Source organism: Ammospiza nelsoni, chromosome 9, assembly GCF_027579445.1.
Source record: "Ammospiza nelsoni isolate bAmmNel1 chromosome 9, bAmmNel1.pri, whole genome shotgun sequence".
NCBI classification, from domain to species: domain Eukaryota; kingdom Metazoa; phylum Chordata; class Aves; order Passeriformes; family Passerellidae; genus Ammospiza; species Ammospiza nelsoni.
In genome coordinates this window covers 18,436,422-18,459,104 of record NC_080641.1, presented here as the reverse complement: position 1 = coordinate 18,459,104, position 22,683 = coordinate 18,436,422, and the positions used below count along the sequence as shown (strand labels likewise).

The following is a 22,683-nucleotide window of genomic DNA, read 5'->3' as shown; positions in this document are numbered from 1 at the left end:
GGAGAACAGCAGCAGCAGGTAGTAATATCCAATCATGACCCACAGCCATTGAGAAGAGAGTGGGAAATCTATGCTTGACACTAGAGGAAAATACTGGTCTTATAGACATCATCTGTTACTTCCAGATTGATTTGCATTTCTATTTTGGTCTGTTCTACAAAGCTGGTTTTTTCCCATGCTTTGCAAATTTGACTGGAATTTTATGGTGTTTGTAAATAAGATCAGCCAAATGGCTCATGATACAGAACAGGGACACGCACATTAGTTAAGGACTGTATAGAAATGTACAAGCCTAACACATTAATATGCTGGTTTTACTATAGCCATAACTCCCTCACTTTTACAGAGGCCAAAATAATAATTTTTACAAAATTTTACTTTAGATAGATCAGATGAGGTACCATCTGAGACCTCGAGTTAGGTAAAAATTCTCCATGCCCTCAAAAGAAATTAACAAACAAGTAGTTGCCTCTGTCTTTCAGACAGAAATTGGAGCATTAAAACTACACAATGCACAAGAAGCTCAACAAAAACCCATGCAAAGAATTTCTAATGTGAAGCAGCAAGTAACAACCTTTGCTTCAGTAGCCAAAGCACGCACCTACCTTTATGAACTAGTAAATTTACACATATACATATACACTGTGAATCTTACCTGTATAAATAGATACACATGGACACATATTTTTGGTCAACCTCAAACTATGTATTTACTTAGGTTTGGAAAATAAATAAAGTAAATACATTAAAAAGAAAAAATCATCGGAAGTTTATCCTTTGTCTCAAAGCCAGCACAAACACACATTAATTCTGCTATAGAATCTATCCTATGCCCAGAACAGTTCTACATCTCCTTAATATGCATTTACAGATACAGCTGCACTTGATCTTTTCCCCTATGCAGCCTACAATCTACTATGGAGCAACATCCACAATTTCACGTGAAATAAATTTTTCATTATAAAAGAAATTGTCTCAACCACCAGTATGTCTAAAGAATCATCTTGTTCACAAATAATGTTGCTTAGGTTCCTATAATGTACTCCATTATGAAAGCATTTCTAGGCATTTGAGTGTGCTGTAAGAAAAAGGATAATTATTCCAGCTTTCTACACTTTAATTTTATTAGTATCAACTTTTTTTGAAAAAAATCATTAACAAAGGTAGCCCCAGGCAATACTCAATAGTACATACAAAGAATTTAAGACATTTGCAAGTCCTACCTCAGTAGCAAACTGCTGCAATCCACCAATATTAATTGGTCCTTCCTCAGTGGCATACAAATTGCAGCCACCAACACAGAGATCTGATGTTGGACACACCATTCCGCATGTCAGGCCAAGCGGATTGTCAGAAAGAATCATTTTGGCAGCTCCATAGTAGTTCTGAAGGAAAAAGAGAAAGGAAGAAAAAAAAATGACAGTCACATACCAATGAAGCAAAAATTCAAACCTTCAAGAGAGAATTTTATTAGCCCCAACAAAATAATATATAAGCATATGTGTTAAATAACACTGACATTACTGAAATGTACTAACATGTTATGCAAAATCCCATCAAAGATACTGTGGATTATGCAAAGGTAATTTTTGCTTTTTAGCCTGCAAAATGGTTAAAAGCATCTTCAGTCTGAGGTGGTTGTAGGATTTTCAGTAGCTTAACAAATCTACCTTCACAAACTACAACTGCTGCATTATGTACTTGAAAATATTCTCTCCATTTTTAGGTCAATTGGGCACTAGCTGAGTTGTGACCCTTGTTACAGGATGACCAGAAAGTGCCGGTTATATTACCAGTTCTTTCCAGCTCAGGAATGAAAATCTTATTTTACACATCTGCGCACACCATCTCTGTTGATATTCCTGTCCTTCACACCAGACCAGTACTGCCAATTTTCCCAGACACATGATGAGAAGACTTTCCATGTAGCCACCTGCAGATATTGCAGTACTGAATTCTTTTTGATCTTTTTTTTCTCAACACATACTGATCAGGGCAAACACTTACTCTCCTGTTTCCTTAAATCATAAGCCAGGGAACTAATTAAAGATGTTACCTACAATTCACTACTTCAAAGATTCTCAATATTCAGTGGACTTCTTCAGAAAAGGAATAGTCACTAGCTACATGAGAATTAGCAAGGATTCTTTCCATACTAAAACTCTAAGGAATGGACTTTAGCAAATTCCCAGCGTCTGACGCCATGAGTAAACAACCTCTGGTGTTTATTTCTGCTAGATAATGGTCTTTAAGAAGAAGAATCAGAAAATTCCAGGAGTGACCTGAAGTGTCATTTAAAGAGAGAGAGCTACTGCTGGCAGTTCTGCATCTACATTAATGAAATCATATTGTATATTTTGCCACACAGAGTAAGAATCCATTTAGGAATAAAAAGAGCAGTGTCAAGATCTGACAATTTAACCAACAATGGGTAACAAGAATTTGGTTTGGGAGGTTCAAATTCACTACAGGCATATTATTAGACTAAGCATGCAATTCTCTAAAGTTAAACCAGATCATACAGACACAAACAGGAATTTCCAAGAAAATGCCAACATTCAAGAAATGTATTTGTAAACATACCTGAACTCCTTGCTTACAGCTGGTGGTCTACTAAGGCAGAGCACCAGCCTCTCTCATTCATCTGGAAACACAAACCAGCTGCCTAGACAGTATTAAACCCTATTGAAATTCTAATCCTGGCTGAACAGGCAACCCCTTTATACAACTGTTCTGAAGAACCTTCAGCCATTTCCCCTGTGGTGATTAGCAAGACATTTTATTAGCCCCAATTCTCATTTATTCCAATGTAAAGGAGTATTAGTTAAAATGGAATTGTACATATTAGCAAACAGTTTTGTTCTTCCAGATTATTATACTGCTTTGATATCAGAGATCATTAGGGATGCTTTAAAAAAACCTGTGAAGAAGAAGAAACCTACAAGCTCAATTTGGCAGCAAATTAAAGAAGTCCAGCTATATTGGAGATGTCACTGACACAAATTTGCAGACAGCAGAGGTGAAAATCAATGCAGGAAACACACATCTTTCCAAGCAGCAATGAGACCAGCCTAGTTACCCTGCAGCATCTTAAGTGGCACTAGATGCCTGTTCCTCAGGCAATTACATCTAGCCATTCCTTTCTTCTACTCTAAAGGAATAATTACAAATTAGTCCTGGTTATTTTTCTCACTAACTCAAAGACAAAATGGTTTCCAATGAACTTTTGTTCTCTTTTATGTTTCACACATATTAGATTTCCAGTTTTCCTTCCTATGTTGTCCAATATCATTACATTTATTATCTTCAACTCTGGTTCAATGGAAACAAAGCGCATTTCTATTTAAGCAACTTCATTAAGGACTGTCTACATTTTTCAGCTTTGTAATTAAAATCTATATACAGACCTAGTTATTACGCCTATAAAGCAAAGCTGTTAAATATTCCTTTTTTTAAATTAATTTTCTTGCATATATAAAGTATATTCTCACATTTGAACTGAGCCAATACAACGTCAACACAGCTGGCACGTTTCTTCTTTTGAAAGCTCAAACGAAACTTTGAGCACAGCTATGCTGCAGAAAGACAGGGCACAAGAGACTTCAGAGAGAAAGACCCAGGGTCAGTAGGGATATAGGACCAAGATCACAGTTTGTTAAGGGGATATCTAAGGAAATCTGTCTCAGAATGCCATACCAGAGTTTGGTAAACAGGAAGCTGGAACTGAAGACTCAATAGGGATAAGGCCAGCTACTGCTGAACTCTTACTTTGAGAGAAACATGATTGAGTATATGAAGATTGAGACATGATTTGGAAAGTTTTGAGATATTGCTGTCATGATCATGAGTTCCTGCAGCTGGGCACTAATAGTGGTAGCATCTGAAAAAAAATAACTGCATTTTCTTCAAATAAGAACATCAAAAACTACATAGTACACATTGCCATGCTAAATATTAAGACCTTAAATAAATTGTATCAACCGGTATGTATCTTCTAGTCTTAGCACCTAAAATAATTTTAATGATAAATTAAAAGACAGTCACATTTGAGAACAGCAGGGCAAGGCTTCTGCACTGCTTCACTAGTGTGCTCCAACTGTGCTAACATGGGGAACCTCTAGAGATGAAATGGAAGCACAGGTTTGGACTGGACTTGGTTTCAGGGTCTGCCAAAACATAACTACTCTGTGCTAATTTTACCATAGGTAAACTTACAACATTCTCTCAGAAGAGCCACAGTTCCCTTATTCGCCTTCTACCTTCCTGAAGTTCAGTGTAAGCACTGCTCCCACTGCCGCTGCTCCTGCTCACTCCCAGTGAAAGGATATTGCCATGTGCTGCCACCACAGCTGTGCAGTGTCTCGGGAGCAAGCCCACCTGCAACCCTCCTGCCGGCCAGGGCACAGTGCAGTGTGGAGGCTGGGCTCTGGGCAGGCTGCACGTGCCTGCCTTGCTCCATCATTCTATTCTATTCTTTTCTGTTCTGTCCCATTCTATTATTTATTCTATCCTTACTGTGAAATTATCTAACATAGCAAAAAAATAGAAAAATGTTTTACAATACTTGACAAACACTGACAGATAAATTCAGTAAATCTAGTAAGTTACACTGAGTGGTGTTATGCAAACTGTGTGCTACAAAACTACAAAGCATGGTAGTACAATAATAAATGAGAGTTTGTAGAATGTGTATATTGTCTTAAATGTATAATTACACAAACATTTTGCTTATGCAGCTTTATTCTTTTTAAGCTAAAAGCATGTATTAACAATCATTATATTTATCAGTGACATTAGAAGTAAAATATACATAGAATATTCACATTAAAAAAAAATATTGATCACTTCATTTTACAAAACTAGTGTGTAGTAGGCTGCATATAAAATAGACATGCAGAGATGCAGACCTGGCAGGCTGGTAAATACGCACATGTCGTACATGAGAAACGATCATAATTAAGGGAGACTGGCTTCATTAATATGCCACAGTTACTTCAGTGCATAGAATAATGCAAGCTACCTTAACAGTTTGGAGTAATTTTTGTAGAGGTTTAAATAATAAGATGACTCAGTTGGCCAGTTTCTTACAGACGTCACAGAGGAAGCAAGTCTAGAACTAGAATTCTGAATTTTTTAATGAGATAAATGTCTGCTCCTGCCTTTGTTCACAGAATCTTTTTTCCTGTGCATTTCCATGGAAATAAATTAATCTAACTGGATAAGTTGTTTTGTGGTTTCCTACAACAAAATGTCAATAAATACTACATTGCTAACATAGGGAACAAAAAGAAGCCTTAAACAGATATCAATAATCAGAGGAAAACAGGCAGAAGAGGATCTCCACATGTATCATTTGGAAGCATTATATAATTTGCATGCAAATTAGACTGTTTTTTACTTGGAAAAAATCTATTAAAACACATAGGATCAATACAGAGAGACCAGAAGAAATTGCATTTACTATCAGGAAATGCTTATAGCATCCTTTCTTTCAATTCAATTCAAGAGATTTTAAATAAATTCATTATGCATCAGGATGTTTTGATATTGCAGTTTTCTAAAAAAAACCCTAAAGAATATGCATTATTATGCTTTATGTAATAAAAATTAATACACTGACTTTATCAGAATTTGGAGACAGTGTGAATAGTTTAAAAGGAAAGAAGAAAACAGTCATATAATTTCTTTTTCATCTAGAGTTAAGTTTAACAAAGGGAGACCTAGCAAAATACATGGAAAAATATCACCACCTCCTATTCTAGTTCATGTTCTGCAATGGCTTTAAAATTTACTCAAGATATATTGGATTAAAACATTTCCACAGACTGAAGAGTCACTTTTTAAAGTACATTGTTATATAAGGAGCATTTTTCACACTGACACACACCAGTTCAAATATAACAAGAAACGCCTTCAGTCTGTCAGCCCCCCCAAGTATCTTCCGAAGAAGAATGAACAAAACATAACAGCAACTTATCAAATCATACATATTCTATATTATAATGCTGATGATTTTTAATCAATCCAGAAATCTTTCACATCATTTGACTTGTGTCATCATAACAGGACTGTAATTTCACACAGTGTCACTATCTTTTTATGAAAAAGAACGGAAGAAATATCTTGTACTGTCATTTTGTCCTTTGTAGTCTAGAATGTGAGAGATTCTTTAATTGACATAGTGTCATCGCAAAAGTCTATTCTACATAATTACACTACGGCGACTGAAACCAGCTGTCAGCCATTCCATTACACTAAGTACAAACAGACATCTCAAGAAAAGTCACTGTTTCATGTGCATCAATTTAACATCATTCCTAATTTTTCTTTTAAATTTTTTTTTCCTTATTATTTTATTTAGTGACTTGGAATATACTACGATTAACAGAGAAAGCTGAATAAATCAGCACTTCTGAAAAACCTGGGGCCTCAAAGTAGTACTTAAAGATTAATTTTGATTAATATCTGTATGTAATTATTACCAGTCACCTAGCAGCTTTCTGACTTCCACAATCCTTCATTGTATTAACAGTACCCCACCTACAGTATTTTACATATGAACTGTGACTCCTCGTTTTCTACAGTCTTTGCAATGGCATATAGACATCTTTTGTTAATTTTGAGTTCCTCTGGCACAGAAAAAAAACCATCATTCTGTTTTTCTCACCTGTCATAATCCTATGTCTCTCAACACCTTTTCTCTGTGGCAATCTTCTCTTCATTTATTTTCTCTTAGCAATTCCACAACTTTTTGTATCTTCTTTTCCTCTGTCTACACACTTTTCATGTTCCTTATTTCTAGTGCATCACCACAAACACAGTTTCTTTACTCCCTCAATCTCCCAAACTTCAGATTTGCCTTATCCCTTTGGGTCCTTCTCTGTCTTCCAGTTTGTTCCCTCTCTGATTTCTCCTTTGAAAAAAACAATTTCATTCTTGAAAATCCCACACGAATTTCCTATGATTTCATTTAAACCTAAAGATTCCTCTGAAATCCTAAAACTTTGCCCTAGGTTCCACAAGTTTCTCATTGCTTCTTCTGACATTAATTTCTCCCTCCTCCGTTTCCCTCCCAGTGTTCTGCACAGCCCAGGGACAAGCTTTTATTCAGAGGGCAGTATGGCTTTGCTGATTTTGGGGATTGGGTTGTTTTTTGAGTTTGTTTTAAAATGTGGAGTGTTCATTTGGTTTGGGATTTTTTTGGGGGGCACTGGGCTCTTTGTTGTTTTTTGTTTTTTTCTAATGTTGGCCTCCATATAGTCTGTTAAAAAAAGTTGATGTGTCAGTGCAAACTATCTTATCTTTATCATTAAGGCATGTGGGAGAAGATGGTCCTTCAGAGCACAGAAAAAGCTGTAGAGTCAATGTCAGGAATCACTGTATTAATGCATGGCTTGAAATAAAATTGTGAGAGCTAGTCACAGAGGGCTACAGTAAAAAAAGTGAGTTCTATGAGTACAGATAACAAAAAAGATACTTCTGTACTCCCAGTTCTCCATTACAGACTGAGACTGTAAAGGCTGAGTCACTCTTTCCTTATGCCTGTGCTGTGTAACAAAAGTTGATATCCCTGTGTGCACCAACATTGTTTTTCAATGCTACTACTCAAACCATAAAGGATCTGATAACAAAAAGCTGCAAGACTCTCCCACTGAGCAGTTCAAAGGTAAAGCATGTGAGGAGCAGCTGCTTTCTAAAGGGCTGCTTCTCTGGCACGGTTTTGCTGAACAGGAGAAAAGCTGCATACCCTACAAGCGTTCAGGCTGAGAGATGCTTCTGGGAAATTGTAGGATTTTCTGCTGCTGTAAAACATTTGCTTGTGCCAGTCCTAAAGGATGACAAGTGCTAAAGCTCCATTTTACAAATTCCTTCTTGCTTGACATATCAATGCAGGGAAAGGAGAGCATAAAATCCTAAAATCATTCCTGGTACTACTTCAGGGCTGGGGGGAACAGCTTCTCCTGCAGCAGCTGAACATGTTTGGACTTTCTTTAGTGTATTTTTTCTTTTTAAAGAAATAAACAACTATGACAGCACTTTTTCCTTATAAAGCAAGAAATACTGGTTTTGCAATGTGGTGGTATTTAAAGAGGACAGCTGGAAGTCAGAATTCTTGTTTGCCCTCTTCTGATGTTTGGAAACAAAAATAGTAACGTGTGCCTGGTGAATGTAAAGTCTGATCTCTGAGACACAATTGCAAGCGGCCTTTATGAACTGAGAAACACGAACTGGGATGACACAATGGAATAGGTTGTACCTTTATAAAGTGGAGTTGTAATCCAGTTTGTATGGAAAAAGAGAATGGAAGTTGTGGCCTAAACTCTACTGAGTCACAGCAGCTAACACAATACAGCGTAAGTGACATCCTTTCTCTCAAAGAGGCTCAAGGCTCATTGAGTCTGGCAATTCAATTACCCTCTCAACCCAGGAACAACCCTCCTCCCTTGTCCCTCTTCTACTTCAGAGCTCAGGTCTAATGGCAGAACAGCCAGAACAGCTACATTGTACATGGCCTGTAAATATCTAAAAAGCCTCAGGCTTAAGAGAACAAGAATCCCTGACCCTTTATGATTGCTATAGCCATTTCCCAACAAAACAAACCACATACAATAGAGCTTTTTAATACCTGACAAAGTAATTCATTTTCAGTTTACTGCTGTCTAAATAGTCTATATTAATAATGAATCATGCTTAAATAAATACCTGCATACAATACTGCTTACACAAGGATAAGGACAGGGAATTTATTGAACACAATCTTCTCTAAACAAGTAGAAGGGTAACCAGCCGAAGCAAGTTTTTCAAGTGGGTGATGAGAGATTCAGACACGAATCTTCAGGAAGTATAGAAAATGCACCCCAATTCCCTGAATCTATTGACCTCAAACACCTGAATGTTCTATGTTTCACCTATTTATTTCTTCTAGAAGCTATCATACATATTTATAAGCTTTTGGATTAGAAATGGAAGTTTATTTATACGATGAAAACAGCAAAAACAAATTTATCATTTTGAAAATTATATTCAATGACATGCAAAAGATCCTTGATCATCTTAAGCAAGAACTTCAGTGACAATAATGCAGAAATTCTCATCAAGCTGAATATTCAGACTGCTGAATGATAATATCTAACTTATTATTTCAATAGAAGTTCAGCAAAACGCATAACAAAGTGAAAAATTACTTACTGCTTCCATTAAAAACTATCAAAATTATAAATTATATGTTTTAGTTTTCAAAAGCACACTATTCCTGTCTTCTATCTGCTCTAAAAGTGGGTGGTGCAGGTACCACCACAGCAGCAGAATGCAAGAGAGCAGAGGACACCACAGGAGCAGCCATGGTAGTGGGCTCTTACACAGATTCTGCCAGGTCACAATTTCAGGTGAATCATTTCAACTTTTGGTACCCCCCTCTGAACTTCCACCTTGCACCTTTGACAGAAAGCAAGAAGTTTCAAAATGCAGTACTGTAAAAACAGCAGTACATACCTACAACTATAAAGAGATTCCATTAATAAAGTAAGCCATAAGAATTTCCTGTAATTTTCTGAATAACAGAATTTGTTACAAGAGATATTTTATGGCAAAGGTATCAGAAACTAATACATCAAAAGGAAAATTCAACCCAGCAGACTGCAGTCATCAAGTCAAGGCTGGGTTCCCTCTGGACTGTTGGTTTCCTTAAGTTGCTTGGGTCATGAATCACAGGAGACACAGCCATTGACATGGAGGCTACAAAACAGAATCATAGACTGGTTTGGTTGGAAGGGAATCTTGAAGACCATTCAGTTCCAAATCTCCTGCCATGGGCATGCAGGACTCTCTAGCCTTATTTCTCAGCCCATGAATACAGCTACTTGCTGAGCATGTCCCTCTGGGGGTTTTACTAACTTCTAATTTTAGGAGGTTTCTTCTTTTGGTTTGGTTTTCTGGCTGTTTAGTTTTAAAGTGAGCATTAGAGTTGTTGCACAGAAATGCTTCCACAATCATGCCATGTAAGATTTCTTCTTGTAGGGTAAGGAGAGAAAGAAGAGCATAAAACTGTACATAAACTCAAACTTGAAACTTGAATTAACAGAAGCAGTGCTGATTTAGGCATGCATTTTTCCATTCTAACATCTTGAACAGCAGAAACCAAATATTCAACTTTTCAAAATTGGCTGTGTGCGTTTCCTGCTGCTTACACAGCAACCAGACATAAACACAAGGTAAAAGCAGCTACCAAAGCTGTGTTATACCTTTTATCATAAGTTTCAGTGTGGATACAGAAGGTATTGATAGGTAAGGATAGAGTCCAAAAATGATTACATTTCAGTAATCGAAGATACTTTGGCTTCTCCATAAAAAAAGTTATATCTACTGAGAGAAAAGTACTAAGCAGCAACTCTTTTCTAGAGCAAGATATTCTGATAAAACACTGAGTGACCAAGTCACCTGCTCAGGGCAAAGCCAGTGTGTTACCCTGCATATGCAGCTTCCAGGAGGATTCAAAAGTCATCAAACAACCCAAATTCTGTAGGATTATCCACCTCACTGACCATCTGACAGGTTAAATCTGCCTATTAGAATTAGTAAGCATGTACTCATTGGCTTCAGCAAGGCAAAGACTACTTCAAACCTTCAAGGCAGTTTACTAATATTATTCCTGTATAGTATTGCCAAAACACAACTCTCAAAGCTCTGCAGTCACCCCACTTCTATTGTCTCTGCTCTGTAACAGAGACACAGAATTCAAAATTAATCTGCCTTTAAATAACTTACCCCTTCCACCAAGTTACAGAGGGACATTATAAGTTATCTCCTCCCATGTACAACTTCAAGCCTGACTTTACCTTGTTTGCAATACTTGTGATGAATGACTTGATGTCCAGATTAGTTGGGCAACTCTTCTGACAAGGGGCATCTGCACACTTTAGGCATCTAGGAATAAAAGAAAATGTGTCAAGCAGACATGGAATACAAGTGCTGCAAACAGTAAAAGGTTTTCAAGTTAACATGCTAAAAGATAAGTCACAAAGCAATAAGTCATAAAACACAAAGAATTTCTATTTAAACTCTCAAAGCACTACATGATCATTATTGACTGTCATCACACAGATTAGTTATGTTGTGTTGACTATACTTTACATAGGAGGGTACCATTTACAAGCACACAGACACCACCTGTTGAAGTATTAGGAAACCCTCAAATCACATAAAGGTAATTTTTTTCCCTGGAACGCATGGTTGCTGAACTTCTGACCAGTTTATTTTTCTATTTGAAAACACCTGTGCTGCAAACCTAAATTTATTACTAAGTTCTGGAAGTCTCATTATGGATTAAATGCTGAATGTTGGACCATCAGACTTACAAAAGCAACAGTATTTCCACAAAAGGAAATGCAGTCAGATATTTCATACATCTTACTGTATGTCCAAAGAATAAGAATAGCTGATGAATTTTCAAGTCATTTTTCTATGAATTTCCAGTGATAAGTCTGTGACTTCTGAAAACAATTACAATTCAGAAGTCTTATGCATGCCCCCAGCCAAAATCCCTAGGAGCTTCCTCCTGTCATTTCTAATGACGAAAGCTAACTAAGAAATAAGGTGACAAAACATCCTAAGTAGTAAAGATTGATTTTCTGTTTCTGCATAGTCATACATGGGGGTGTGATGCTTGCACCACTCCCATCTAAGGAAAAAGTCCTCAGGACAGTCTACACAACTTGCATTAAGCAAACCTTAAAAAAAAGATAAAAGTCAGCTGCAGGAGTAAAATGGTTCTCTATTAGGCACAAAGGTATTAGAACACAGCTTTGGTTTTACAGATCAAGGATTACCACAGGTCAAATGCCTCACTACTTGTCTCAGAATTCATCAGGTTATTCCAGCTGCTCTTTTGATACTGCTCTAGTAACAGTCAGAATTAATGTAAATTGTGGGTTTAACAATGTATGCAAAATGAAATAAAATTTGGTTTTTACATATTATTTGAGCCCAGATACATAAGTTCCACAAGTCTACCTTAATTATTTTTATTCAGTGCTAGGTAACAACACTGTGGAACTGAGTATTTTAAAACAGAGAAAAGCTGCAAGAAGCCAGTAGACTATATACAAAGAAATTAAGATTACATTAAAAGGAAATTACTGGAACACCTGCAACAAAACACTGTCCTGACTTTGTCAATCACACATATCAGGAGTTTTTTGTTGTCATTTTTACAGTTAAGGATGGAACACAAGAGAAGGCACAGCTAGTTAAGTAAAAGATTAATTAGCCTTTCATCTTGTTATTCATTATAGTCTAGCTGGGTATTGCAGACAATACAGCACCAGAAAAATTTGAAGGCACATGTGGTAGTGGCTGTTTAGATTTTCTCACAAGAATTCATGGAAAAAAGGCCCCAGAGGATATACCTAAAGTAAACAGGTCTCACAGGCTCCAAAGGATGGGAAACCTGCAGAAGCCAAACCTGGGTCCAACACCACACTGGGTTACGAGTTCAGCTAGGTGGGTGTCAGAAAAGCATCAGCAGGTTTAGCTGTGGCAGCTGAACATAACACTGCCCAGCACTACCTGTGACAGGTACATGTTAAAAGGTCTTAACAAGGAAAGGTGGGACAGGGAGACCTCAAAAGGTTGTGGTCTCTAAGCAAACAAGAATTTCTCCTCTTTAAAAAAAAGGCAAAGTTCTAGTACTCGAAGCCAGCAAAAAAGGAGATGCACTACACAAAATAACACCACTATGACGACTCAGATGAGCAGTTTGCCTGTGTAGGCAATAAGGAAATAATAGAACTCAAAATCATGGAATTAAATAAGACATCAATTCCATTACAATCTTTTATTCTTCACTTTCCTCAGTGATGTTTTCTTTAAAATACAACAGTCCTATATTAAAAATCAGAGGAAGCACACTGAATATAAAATGCATTCTGTGGATTATATATAGAACAATCTCATGTCAAAACTGCATGGCACCTGGCAGGATAAGATGTGTACAGATTACTCGTTCAGACTAGCAAGCATCTTTACCAAATTATTTCTCTTTTGATTTTTGAGCTGCTTCACAAATAACAGCTGCTGAAAATGTCAGCTGCTGGGAGGGGCAGGTAACGTAAACTTGAATGTGAGCTTTGGGGAGGAGGGGAAGGTGCCATGAATATGCCAGTCCAGACTTTCTCCTATAATAATACCATCTTCCAGGCACTCTGCAGACTAAAGTGCACCAGGCTGCCATTAATCCCACTTATCACCATGACAGCTCAGTAATTACATGCCTGCTATAGCTAGGTACTGTAAGGTACTGTAGTCCTAATAAAACATCAAGCACTGTGCTGAATGCATGCTGGTGAGGTGTTTTATTAAACTTGGGGGGTTGATCATCAAGTGACATTAGTGTTGACCTATTTTTCTATCTGACAATAAATTATCTTTTGACCATACCATCACAGATATCACAGAGTGCATTTACTGTACAAAGGGGCAAAGGTATTGCATTCTGGTGAATCAGGCAAAAGGAATAAATAAAGTAGTAGAGTCACACACCAGAAAGTTATTACATAAATTGCTGCAAGTGATTGATCCTTTCAAAAATCACAGGCAAAATACCCTGCTTAAGGGAGCACACCAACAATTACCATGAGCTTCAGTTCCACAGGCATATACCGCAGTGGAGAAACATTAGCATTATACTTCCTTTCTTTTTCTTGAACTGTCCTCCCACCCTGAGAAACCTCACCTTTCATTTTACGAGGTTATTTTATTACTATGATTTTGGTTCAAAATATTGTAAACAAATTAGAAATTTAGATTAAATGTTTCTAATTCACCCATTAGCTCCCAGCAAATTAAATGAAGAAGTGCATGCTCATTACTAAAAAAAACCCAAACAAACAACATTCTGGACTACCTATGGACCTGCGCTAATCTGAGAATATATATCTCAGCGTTTCCTAGTATAAAACATAGGAAAAATCCTACCAACTATCAGAAAGCACCCTATATTATGGATTCTTCTCCCACTGCTCATGGAACAGCATCTCCTTTAGAAACATAGGCAGTTTTGAATCTTAAAAGACACCACATTCACTTCACATGCATATTAATTTCCATATAAAAAGCAACACCACAGTCTTTGCACTGCAGAAAAGGAAGCCATAGCCAAGATAATCTTCAGTTAACAGCTTTGTTGTACAGTTGTTGAAATATTACCCAATATTTTATTTTAAAGTTGAAATATCTGACCAACAGTCCCATTTCCAGGTATAGGCCAGCTCTTAACACACTTTTGCTTTCAAACAAAGAAGGAAAATTTAGTTGTATTGTTACCTAAAAATGCAGTGAACAATTGTCTATGTAACTGGTAATAACATCACCTGAAGTGCAAGCACATGAATGCTGAAAGACCAGGGGTGAAACAGTTAATCTGGAATAATATTCCTCAACAAATTGTAGTTGATAACCCATCAAATCTTCATGTATCACAAAACAGAGCAAATAACCTTTATTATGGTTACTGTTGGCAGAGGTCTAGAAGCAAATTGAATCCTAATTCATTTCTGCAGGACATAAACATTTTGAAAAAAGTCTTCCAGTTCTAGTACTTGTAGAAATTTCTAAAACTTTATCCACTGCTCCAAGAAATAGCCCCAGTGAAGGTCTATATGTACTTTCTGAGGCTTTGGTCAATTAACTTTTAGAGAATGGTAGAGCTAACTGCACCCAGTAAATAACAGGTCAGCATGAACAGGAGACCCCACTTTGACCCAACCAAAGCTCTTCTTGGTTTCAAAACTCTTCCACCAGTCTAAACCCTGAGCTGGGGACAGTAAGCACTGAAATAAGAAAGCTGCGTGTCAGGAAAAAATTAATCTATTATTTCCAAATAAATCTAAATTCCAATTTGAATGCTCCTTGCCTTTGATGCCCAAAGTGAAAAGCATTACATAGCTTTTTCTCTCAAAGTTCAGTCCTTTAATTATTTATGGCTAATGCTGTAGCCATATCCCCATTTGGTCTTGCTTCTTGCTGTACTCAAGGTCAAGGACAAACCTAAACTGAGATATGGACACATATAGACTCATTTAATAAAGGCAAGGGATGCCAGGATAAAGATCCACTACTTAAATGGTAAGCCATTGGTGAAAACTTACTGTTGGCAGTTGAAAAAAAAAAAAAGAAGCTGGAATTATTTTCCTAATTAAAAACAAACAAAAAACCACACACCCAAAACTAACATAATGTGGGAAAAATCCCACATTCTTTTGTCTTTGTGTTCATTGCATTTCTCAATGGAGAGGAGAAAAGGATTAAAAAGTAACTGGGAGATGTTTTGTCAGGTTTAAATACCAAAACACCATAACAGTTGACACATGGGTCTGATAAGTACCAAAGACAAATGATACAGGAATATTAGAAGTCAAGAAACAGAAGAAGGAATTCTCACATGCGAGGCCAAGGTCTCTGCTGTGCAATGTACAATGCAAAGTACAGTTGTGCAAACTACAGTGTGGCAAAGAGAACAAAATCTTAAATTAGAATCAACCATGAAAGTAAGTTTGGATTACAAAAAAAACCAAATCTAATTACCAAGAAACACCACTAGTATAAAAGGCACCAGAAACTTTACAAAACACAGCAATACAGACAAGATGATATCCTGGTCCTGGATATTTAATAGTGGGTGAAAGGTAGCAGTCCTTTGGGTTATATTGCAGAATGACATGTGAAAAATTATGTATGTGAGACATGCCTGGCCTGTTAGCAATGCACAGGAGCTGTAAGAAACAAAACATTCAGTATCATGTAAATCGGCAATACTAGCTCATATCTAAAAAAAGCAGGAAAGACTCCCACACTGTTGCTGCTGCCTCTTCAGTGACCTGAAGTCCTGTAAGCCTTCTGCAGATCCATAAAAATTGCACTACTTCTGTGTCTGTAAGTTCACATGACTAGAGGAAGCAAATTTTAAATAGAGGCACTTTACAGGATTAGAGACAGACGTGGCATTGCTGCTGGCAGTTACAGGACTCATAAGGGAGGTGCTTTTTATTGAAAAGAAGAAATGATAAGAGTAGAAACTTAGTCTTTAGACACAAAAACCTCCTACCCTAGTGCAGAATAATGGCACTTACAGACAAGGTTATTTTTGGACACTTAAGAGGTGGTGAATCATATGGACATAGGCTCCAAATCATTCTATTCATCAATGCCTCATCTTTCTCTTTTCTTCTTTGGCTCTCTAGACAGCCATAATTCTTTTCTCATCTACTTCTGAATCCCCATTGAGTGCAGGAACTCTCCTCTTTGCTTCAGCTTGGCTGTCTTCCTGTTTTCTGTAGTCTTTCTTCCCCATTCATCTGAAACTTTTCCACTTCTCTGTCCTGTAACTTTTTATCATCTTCCATCATAACTTCATTTTAATGGACAACATTGATAATATAATAAAGGAGCCACTGTCTGTCATCAGGTATCAATGACAGTGGTGTAGGAAAGTGTGCACCAGTCATTTTACAGTCTATCTTCTGAGTTGTTGTCAACCACCATTCAGCCCACCAGAAACCTCCATTTCTGCACTAAAGCTGTCATGCCTAATGCCATGTCTTCTGCATACTTTGGACAGAGCTATCTTGGTCTGTGACCAGACCCACAAATGGAGCCTAGCAGAGGAAATGTAGGTTGGTGGGATTTCCTCTTAACCCCTTGCTGAGCAGTGGGAACACAGGCAGGCTCTGTCTGTACTGCACTGTGGGGAGCAGCCTGCTCCAAGACAGTTCATGAGAAGTTATATTCTCCTTAAACTCCTCCTGTCATCTTACTGGGACACAGAATTTTTCACCAATCATTTTACAATATAACCAAAAAGATTGCTGCCTTTCACCCACTTTATGTATATAACTTGTATATATTACTTTAATTGCAATTCTCCAATTTATAATGTTGCTGAATAAAGCTGTTATAGAAATTAGAGGGATTAAAAACAGCAAACACAGTTCTGCTTACAGAATACTGTAGCACAAAGCATGTATATCAGCTGAGGCCAAATCAGAAAAACTGTTTTTCCTTTTGACATATTAGAAATTATTTTTTTTATACTGATGGTGAAAGTAATTTCAACCTTCCAAGACACCAATGTTAATTCTAAGCATGGTCCCCTTTTTTCTTGTTTTAGGGTAAGGATTATGAAATTGCTGTGTTTTCGACAATATTAATCAACGTTCAAAAGTCATTAAATTGTCCCAGAATATGTCTAGTTAAAGGTTTTATTGTTGCCAACAAAATATTTTTATTTATTATGTTATATTTAATTATACTATTATGTAGAAAATATATGTATAATTATATTATTATATATAAAATACTATTTCTATTTATTTTTCTTTAAATCTTGATGGTTTTAGTGTTACAAAAACCAAATACTTAAAAGTCAATCTGCAACTTCTCTGTTAACACTTGATTAAATTTCACACCACATATTAATCAGTATTTTCTCAACATCATAGGAACACAATAGAGTTTCCTGCTTATGACAATAAACTTGGTAGTACCTATACTATTCCAGTAGTGTAAAAGACACACAAGAAACCCACTTGTTGATAAAACACTGATGGTACCTATTAGACTTCGCACTGTGCTCTTCAAGCCCTTGAAAGCAGCAGTTTACCTGCCAAAGCAGCCACTTGTGGCCCAGCCACACCTGGCCTTATGGAGCTTTTTAAACGGGCACATTTCTGTTCACCACAACAGTGATCCCTTTCACATAAGAGACAGCTGTTACACAATGTTCAATATCCTTTTAATCCTCTATAGACCGTAGACAGAAAGGTTGACAGAACTGACAGTTTTTATTATGGCTTGTCCTGTACACAATAATCTTCTTTCGCCTGGGCTATTCTCCCAGAAGTGTTACAGATATTTTTACTTGTATCAAGTATCCTTTTTTAGGATATCAGAAGTATCCGTTTTTAGGAGATCAGAAATTAGCTTCATGTGGCATGATTCTCGTCCTGTGTAACTTACCTTTCCAAAATATGAAACACTTGTTGTTTTTCTATCCTAATGTCAACAAAAGTCCTCTGGGTTCACTTCAGGAAAGATACACTTCACAAGTTTAGTCAATGTTTTTCTCCCAAAATGACTTCATCATCTATGCACATCTTACAAACACCACTCTGTTCAATATATCAATATCAGGAGCACAAATCTACCATTTATTTGCACTGAAAATATTGATTAAATTTAAGAATAATATTTATAAACAATCTATGATACAATATAACTAAAATGCATTAATTGAAAATTTAAGAAAATGTTTTCAATTAAAACTACAAAACCCGAAGAAATGGATTGCCTCACTACAGCACCACAACGAGTCTTACAATTTAGACATGCCAGCAATTCTATCACAATTAACAGAAGAGTGATTTGAACAAAGAACTTCTGTGGAGAATTAGTTTTGGGAAAGGCAGTAACAGCATAATAAGCTAAAGCTTCCCTTTTTAGGATCTGAGCACCAAAAAATTCCCCAACTCTCTTTTTTATCACCCTGCAATTATCCACAGATGTGACTGAATGCTGATCTAGAACCCTGCCACTCACAAGTCAGGCTGCACTGATCTCTGCACACAATGCATTTCCCAACTCATGAAGCTAATATTAGCAAGGGGTAGGAAGGTGAGAGAAAAGAGAGCAAAAGACTAGGAGGGTTCTAGCTTTGCTGTTGGTGTCACCTGAACATTTGATCCTATACAAAGCATAATCTGGAGGCAGGCAAAAGCAGAAATTAAATCATTGGACTTCAGAATAAAACTAAAAACTTCAAAGGTCTCAGTTGCTCTTGCTTTCAGATTTGCAGAAAGAAAAAAAGAATGATCTGTTTTGGCTGCTACTATAGTTCAGAACTCCAGAGAAAACTGAAAGGTCAGTCACCTTTCCAGTGCAAACCTGATAAAGATGCTTCTTCCAATAGAGGAGACAAGTCATTGACCCCAGCTGACCATCTTTTTCCAAGTTTTAAAACTTGGAAAGAAAAGCAGAGTTTCCTTAGTAAATCAAGCTCAGTCCTTCCAGACAATGAACACTCCAGTTCATTATCAGACTGCTTAACTGTGCTCTATTTTAATATATGTAGCCTCCAGTGCGACCCAGTCAGACCACTCAATTTCTTATAATGAAAAGGTTTAAGCAGTTTCTTAAGCTGGCCTCATGCAGTCTTCCAGAAGTGAGCTCCCAGCACTTCAGTGTCCTCATCCTTCCTCACTTAAAATTGCTGCAGCTACGATTTGAGAACCATGTGCCACTATTCCTGTCTTTTCCCTCTTCTGGAAACTGCGAGAATTCAGCAGAGCATCCTAAGATTTAATATTTTGTCTAGAAACTGCATGTGTACAAGGACTGTCTTTCATCCTCTCTTTCAAAAAGGAGGTTTGTTTAAGATACTTTAATAAGTGATACTGTAACTTGTTAATATGCTCAGTCATTAAGACCCAGAAAAAAGGGAAATCTGCCTGCTATTTCAGTTCTGATTTTTTACACTGCAAATAATTGGTACATTTTTTAGTCATATGAAAATAATGTTACCCTGCTTATAATATATAGGCATCTTTTTAAAAAGGTGGCATTTTCTTTCATGCTTTGATGTTTAAGATAATTATTTGGCTTTGCTTTCTACCCTAAATTTACTCTTAGAGTAAAGATTCAAAACCAGCATCCCCTCAGCAAATGGAAACAGCTTCATGACACAATTACAGAAATCACAGAGAGAAACTAGAGGGGTGATCACAGAGTGAAAACAAACCCTGAACAAATTACACCAAGAACCAAAGTTGCATTCTTTATATTTTGAGTTTAAAGATGAAAGTAACATTCTAATAGAAAAATTTGAAATTAATTAGTTCAAATAATTGAAAGTCTTAATTATTTGCAAGAGGGAAATACACTAACTTATAAAGACTAAATGATTGTTCTTGTATGTGCTATATCCAAATTTTGCTATAAGCACCTTCACTGGGAAAAATTTTATAATATTCATGCATTCACAGTATGATAATATGAAAAAATGACATCCCTATCCAGACTTCACATTATGTGAAACCAATACATCATTTACATTTTTTTTTAGCTGGGCATCTCCCCCAGCTAAAAAACACCAAACCAAAACAAAGCAATAAAAAAAACCCCACCAAACAAACAAAACAAAACAGACAGATCCTTTCTGTAGGTCACCAAATAAATTTAACACCTGACCCCCTTGGTAGCAAGGCTGTCTAGAGAAGCACCCCACTGTATACTTGTACCTCTTCACAGCTTCCTTCTTCCAATGCAGAAATCTCTGACATGCACACTATTTCAGCACTTTACCAGGCACCCCAAAATTAGGACAAATTAAAAGAACTGTAGTTAAAATACCAGGACCCAAAGGATCTAAAACATGAAATATATAAAAGGATTTTGAAAGGATAACCACAGGAAAATCTTTTAAAACCAGCTTGATTTCTGAGCACTGCAGCATGGCCTTTAAGGTCAATGTATATTGGCAAAGAAAACTCCATCTGCAAGCTAAACATAGAGAAGACTCTGGACTCTCAATGTCAAGAAGGCTTGGGAAGGGTAACTTGAGAATAAACAGTGTTTGCAAAAATAGGACAAATATTTGTTGCTAAAAGGAAGGCACAAAAATCTTGCATTTTAGGTTTCACCTTTGTAAGCTAAGCAGGGAGAATTTTCACATCCTTTTAAGAAGATTATATAAAAGAAGTATTTGTCACATTTCCTCCCATACTGGAGTTAATGGCATACGAATGAATACATTTTCTGTGATGGTTCAGCAGTTAAGTGCTGTCTGGAAAATATTAAAAGAAATGTTGGTTTGGGTTTTTTTTGTTTTTTTTTCCAGAGAAGCACAGCTTTAAGAAATCTTAGGATGCATAAAAAAAATTAATCTGTTGGTTCACGACAGTTTGATAGATCGCTTGTTCTTGAATTTGTGGCATTGTTCTTCTTTGTACATGCTCAAATTGTTAGACCTACATCAAATACAGCAATCCCAAGACTGTAAATGTAGTGTGGCTGAAAAAGTACACTTTTCCCATTTCCCAGAGGCACTGCATTTTCAAAAACCTGCTGGAAGGATTTAAATATTCTCTTTTGGTAGATAGTTTTGCTTGCTACAAATGAGCAGATGTCTGCCTTTTGGCAATTCTTTTTTATGCAGCTATTTGAAAACAATTACAGAAAAATATTAACATTTTTATATAAAAGAAAACCTCCACAAAGATCTGCATTTCTCAGACTAGTCACACAGACATTTCAGAAAGCCTAGGAATTAGTACAAAATGCTTCTCCTTGCCCACCCTCCATTAGTACCTCCTCTACACAAAATCACACAGAGTACCCATTAGCAACTCCCCAACTGTTCCTGCATCCCAGACTTCGATACTCTGATTTTAGCATTGCTCTTTCTAACCCAGAAGCATTAGGGTTTAATGAATGCATCCAATAACTTCCAGAGTTTCATACCTCAAGATTGGCAGAATCCTATAATATCAACACAATCACAGGTATAGCTTACTTACCAGTGTCTCTTTTCCTTAACAGTGAGGGATGCCAATTGTTTTCTTTACTCCAGGTGAATGCCCAAGTCTGTTGGCTGCAAACTCAGATAGCTCTTATTAAATTTCTCAGCAGTAAGAATCCTGAAGCTCTGTACCCATGCTACAAATTAAACCAACAAGAAAGCCTCCCTGACAGCTACTACTATCAGTCTGCTCCATTCCTGCATCCCTGGCTCCAGGATGTCAGGAGGCAAGGCTACCTATTGTTCCCCCGTCCTTGGCCAGGATCTGATCACAGCAGAATATATTCCAGTTTGGGGTTACTGTAGACCAGTCAGAGTTTTGATTGTGAATGATGCTGCTGCTTTATCAGATTCCCTTCTGGCAGGACTTGCTTGGTTAGCAATTTTAAAAGCAGTTATCTCACTTTCATGAAGGTATCTTGAGATTGCCTTCCAAATTTTAAGCAGGAGAAGGAAAGATACTTTGTGTTAGAATACCACTACAGCCCATTTCAGGTATATTCAGGGGCTGTATTTTCTATGACGGCCGGGATGGCGTTAAGCATTGCTCAGTCAAGAAAGGCTCCCAAAGACCCTAGAGCTACTTAGGTTTCATCTTCAGTCTCTGACTGAAGTTAGTCAGTTCAACAAAGATTATCAATATAAATTTAAACCCACATTTGGGTGTTTTTGGTGCTGTCAATATGTGTTCAAGCACATAACGTGAAGCAATGGAACAGAGGACAACAAATGCAACTAAAGGGTGTTTAGTCACTTCTAATTTAGTCAATGCAATTTGTTTTTCTTTTGCGAGCCTAGAATAGCAGAAAGATAGAATTATCCACTCTTTAATTTCCCATTTCACTGAGGATGTGAAATGTACTATTAGTACTCTTATGACTAAAAACAATTTCTTGGAAAGAGCCTCTACTTATTGTTTCCTACACTGAAGTAATTTTAGTGCAAAACCAGATGGGATATTTTTCCAATCATAAGTAGTCTGTCTGTTTGGAAATCAAGACAGGAGTAAAGAACAGTAAAAGCTCTACCTTTTATTCATCCCTTCACTTCCTTATTCATGACCAGGATCTTTAGCCCCTTCAAAGAGCAGGAGCTTTTCAGAGAGACAGGAGTTTGAC

At 36.9% G+C, this 22,683-nt stretch overlaps 1 protein-coding gene across 2 annotated transcripts in view; it reads right to left on the bottom strand.

Annotated features, from left to right (window-relative positions):
- Nucleotides 1–22,683, bottom strand: part of DPYD (dihydropyrimidine dehydrogenase) — a 338,172-nt gene that overhangs the window by 227,604 nt on the left and 87,885 nt on the right. For both annotated transcript variants that reach the window (XM_059478500.1, XM_059478498.1), the window contains exons 4-5: nt 10,836–10,923; nt 1,224–1,385 (exon numbers count right to left, since the gene is read on the bottom strand). In XM_059478500.1, coding sequence (XP_059334483.1) covers nt 1,224–1,385; nt 10,836–10,923 — 250 coding nt within the window. The remainder of the gene's footprint in view (nt 1–1,223; nt 1,386–10,835; nt 10,924–22,683) is intronic.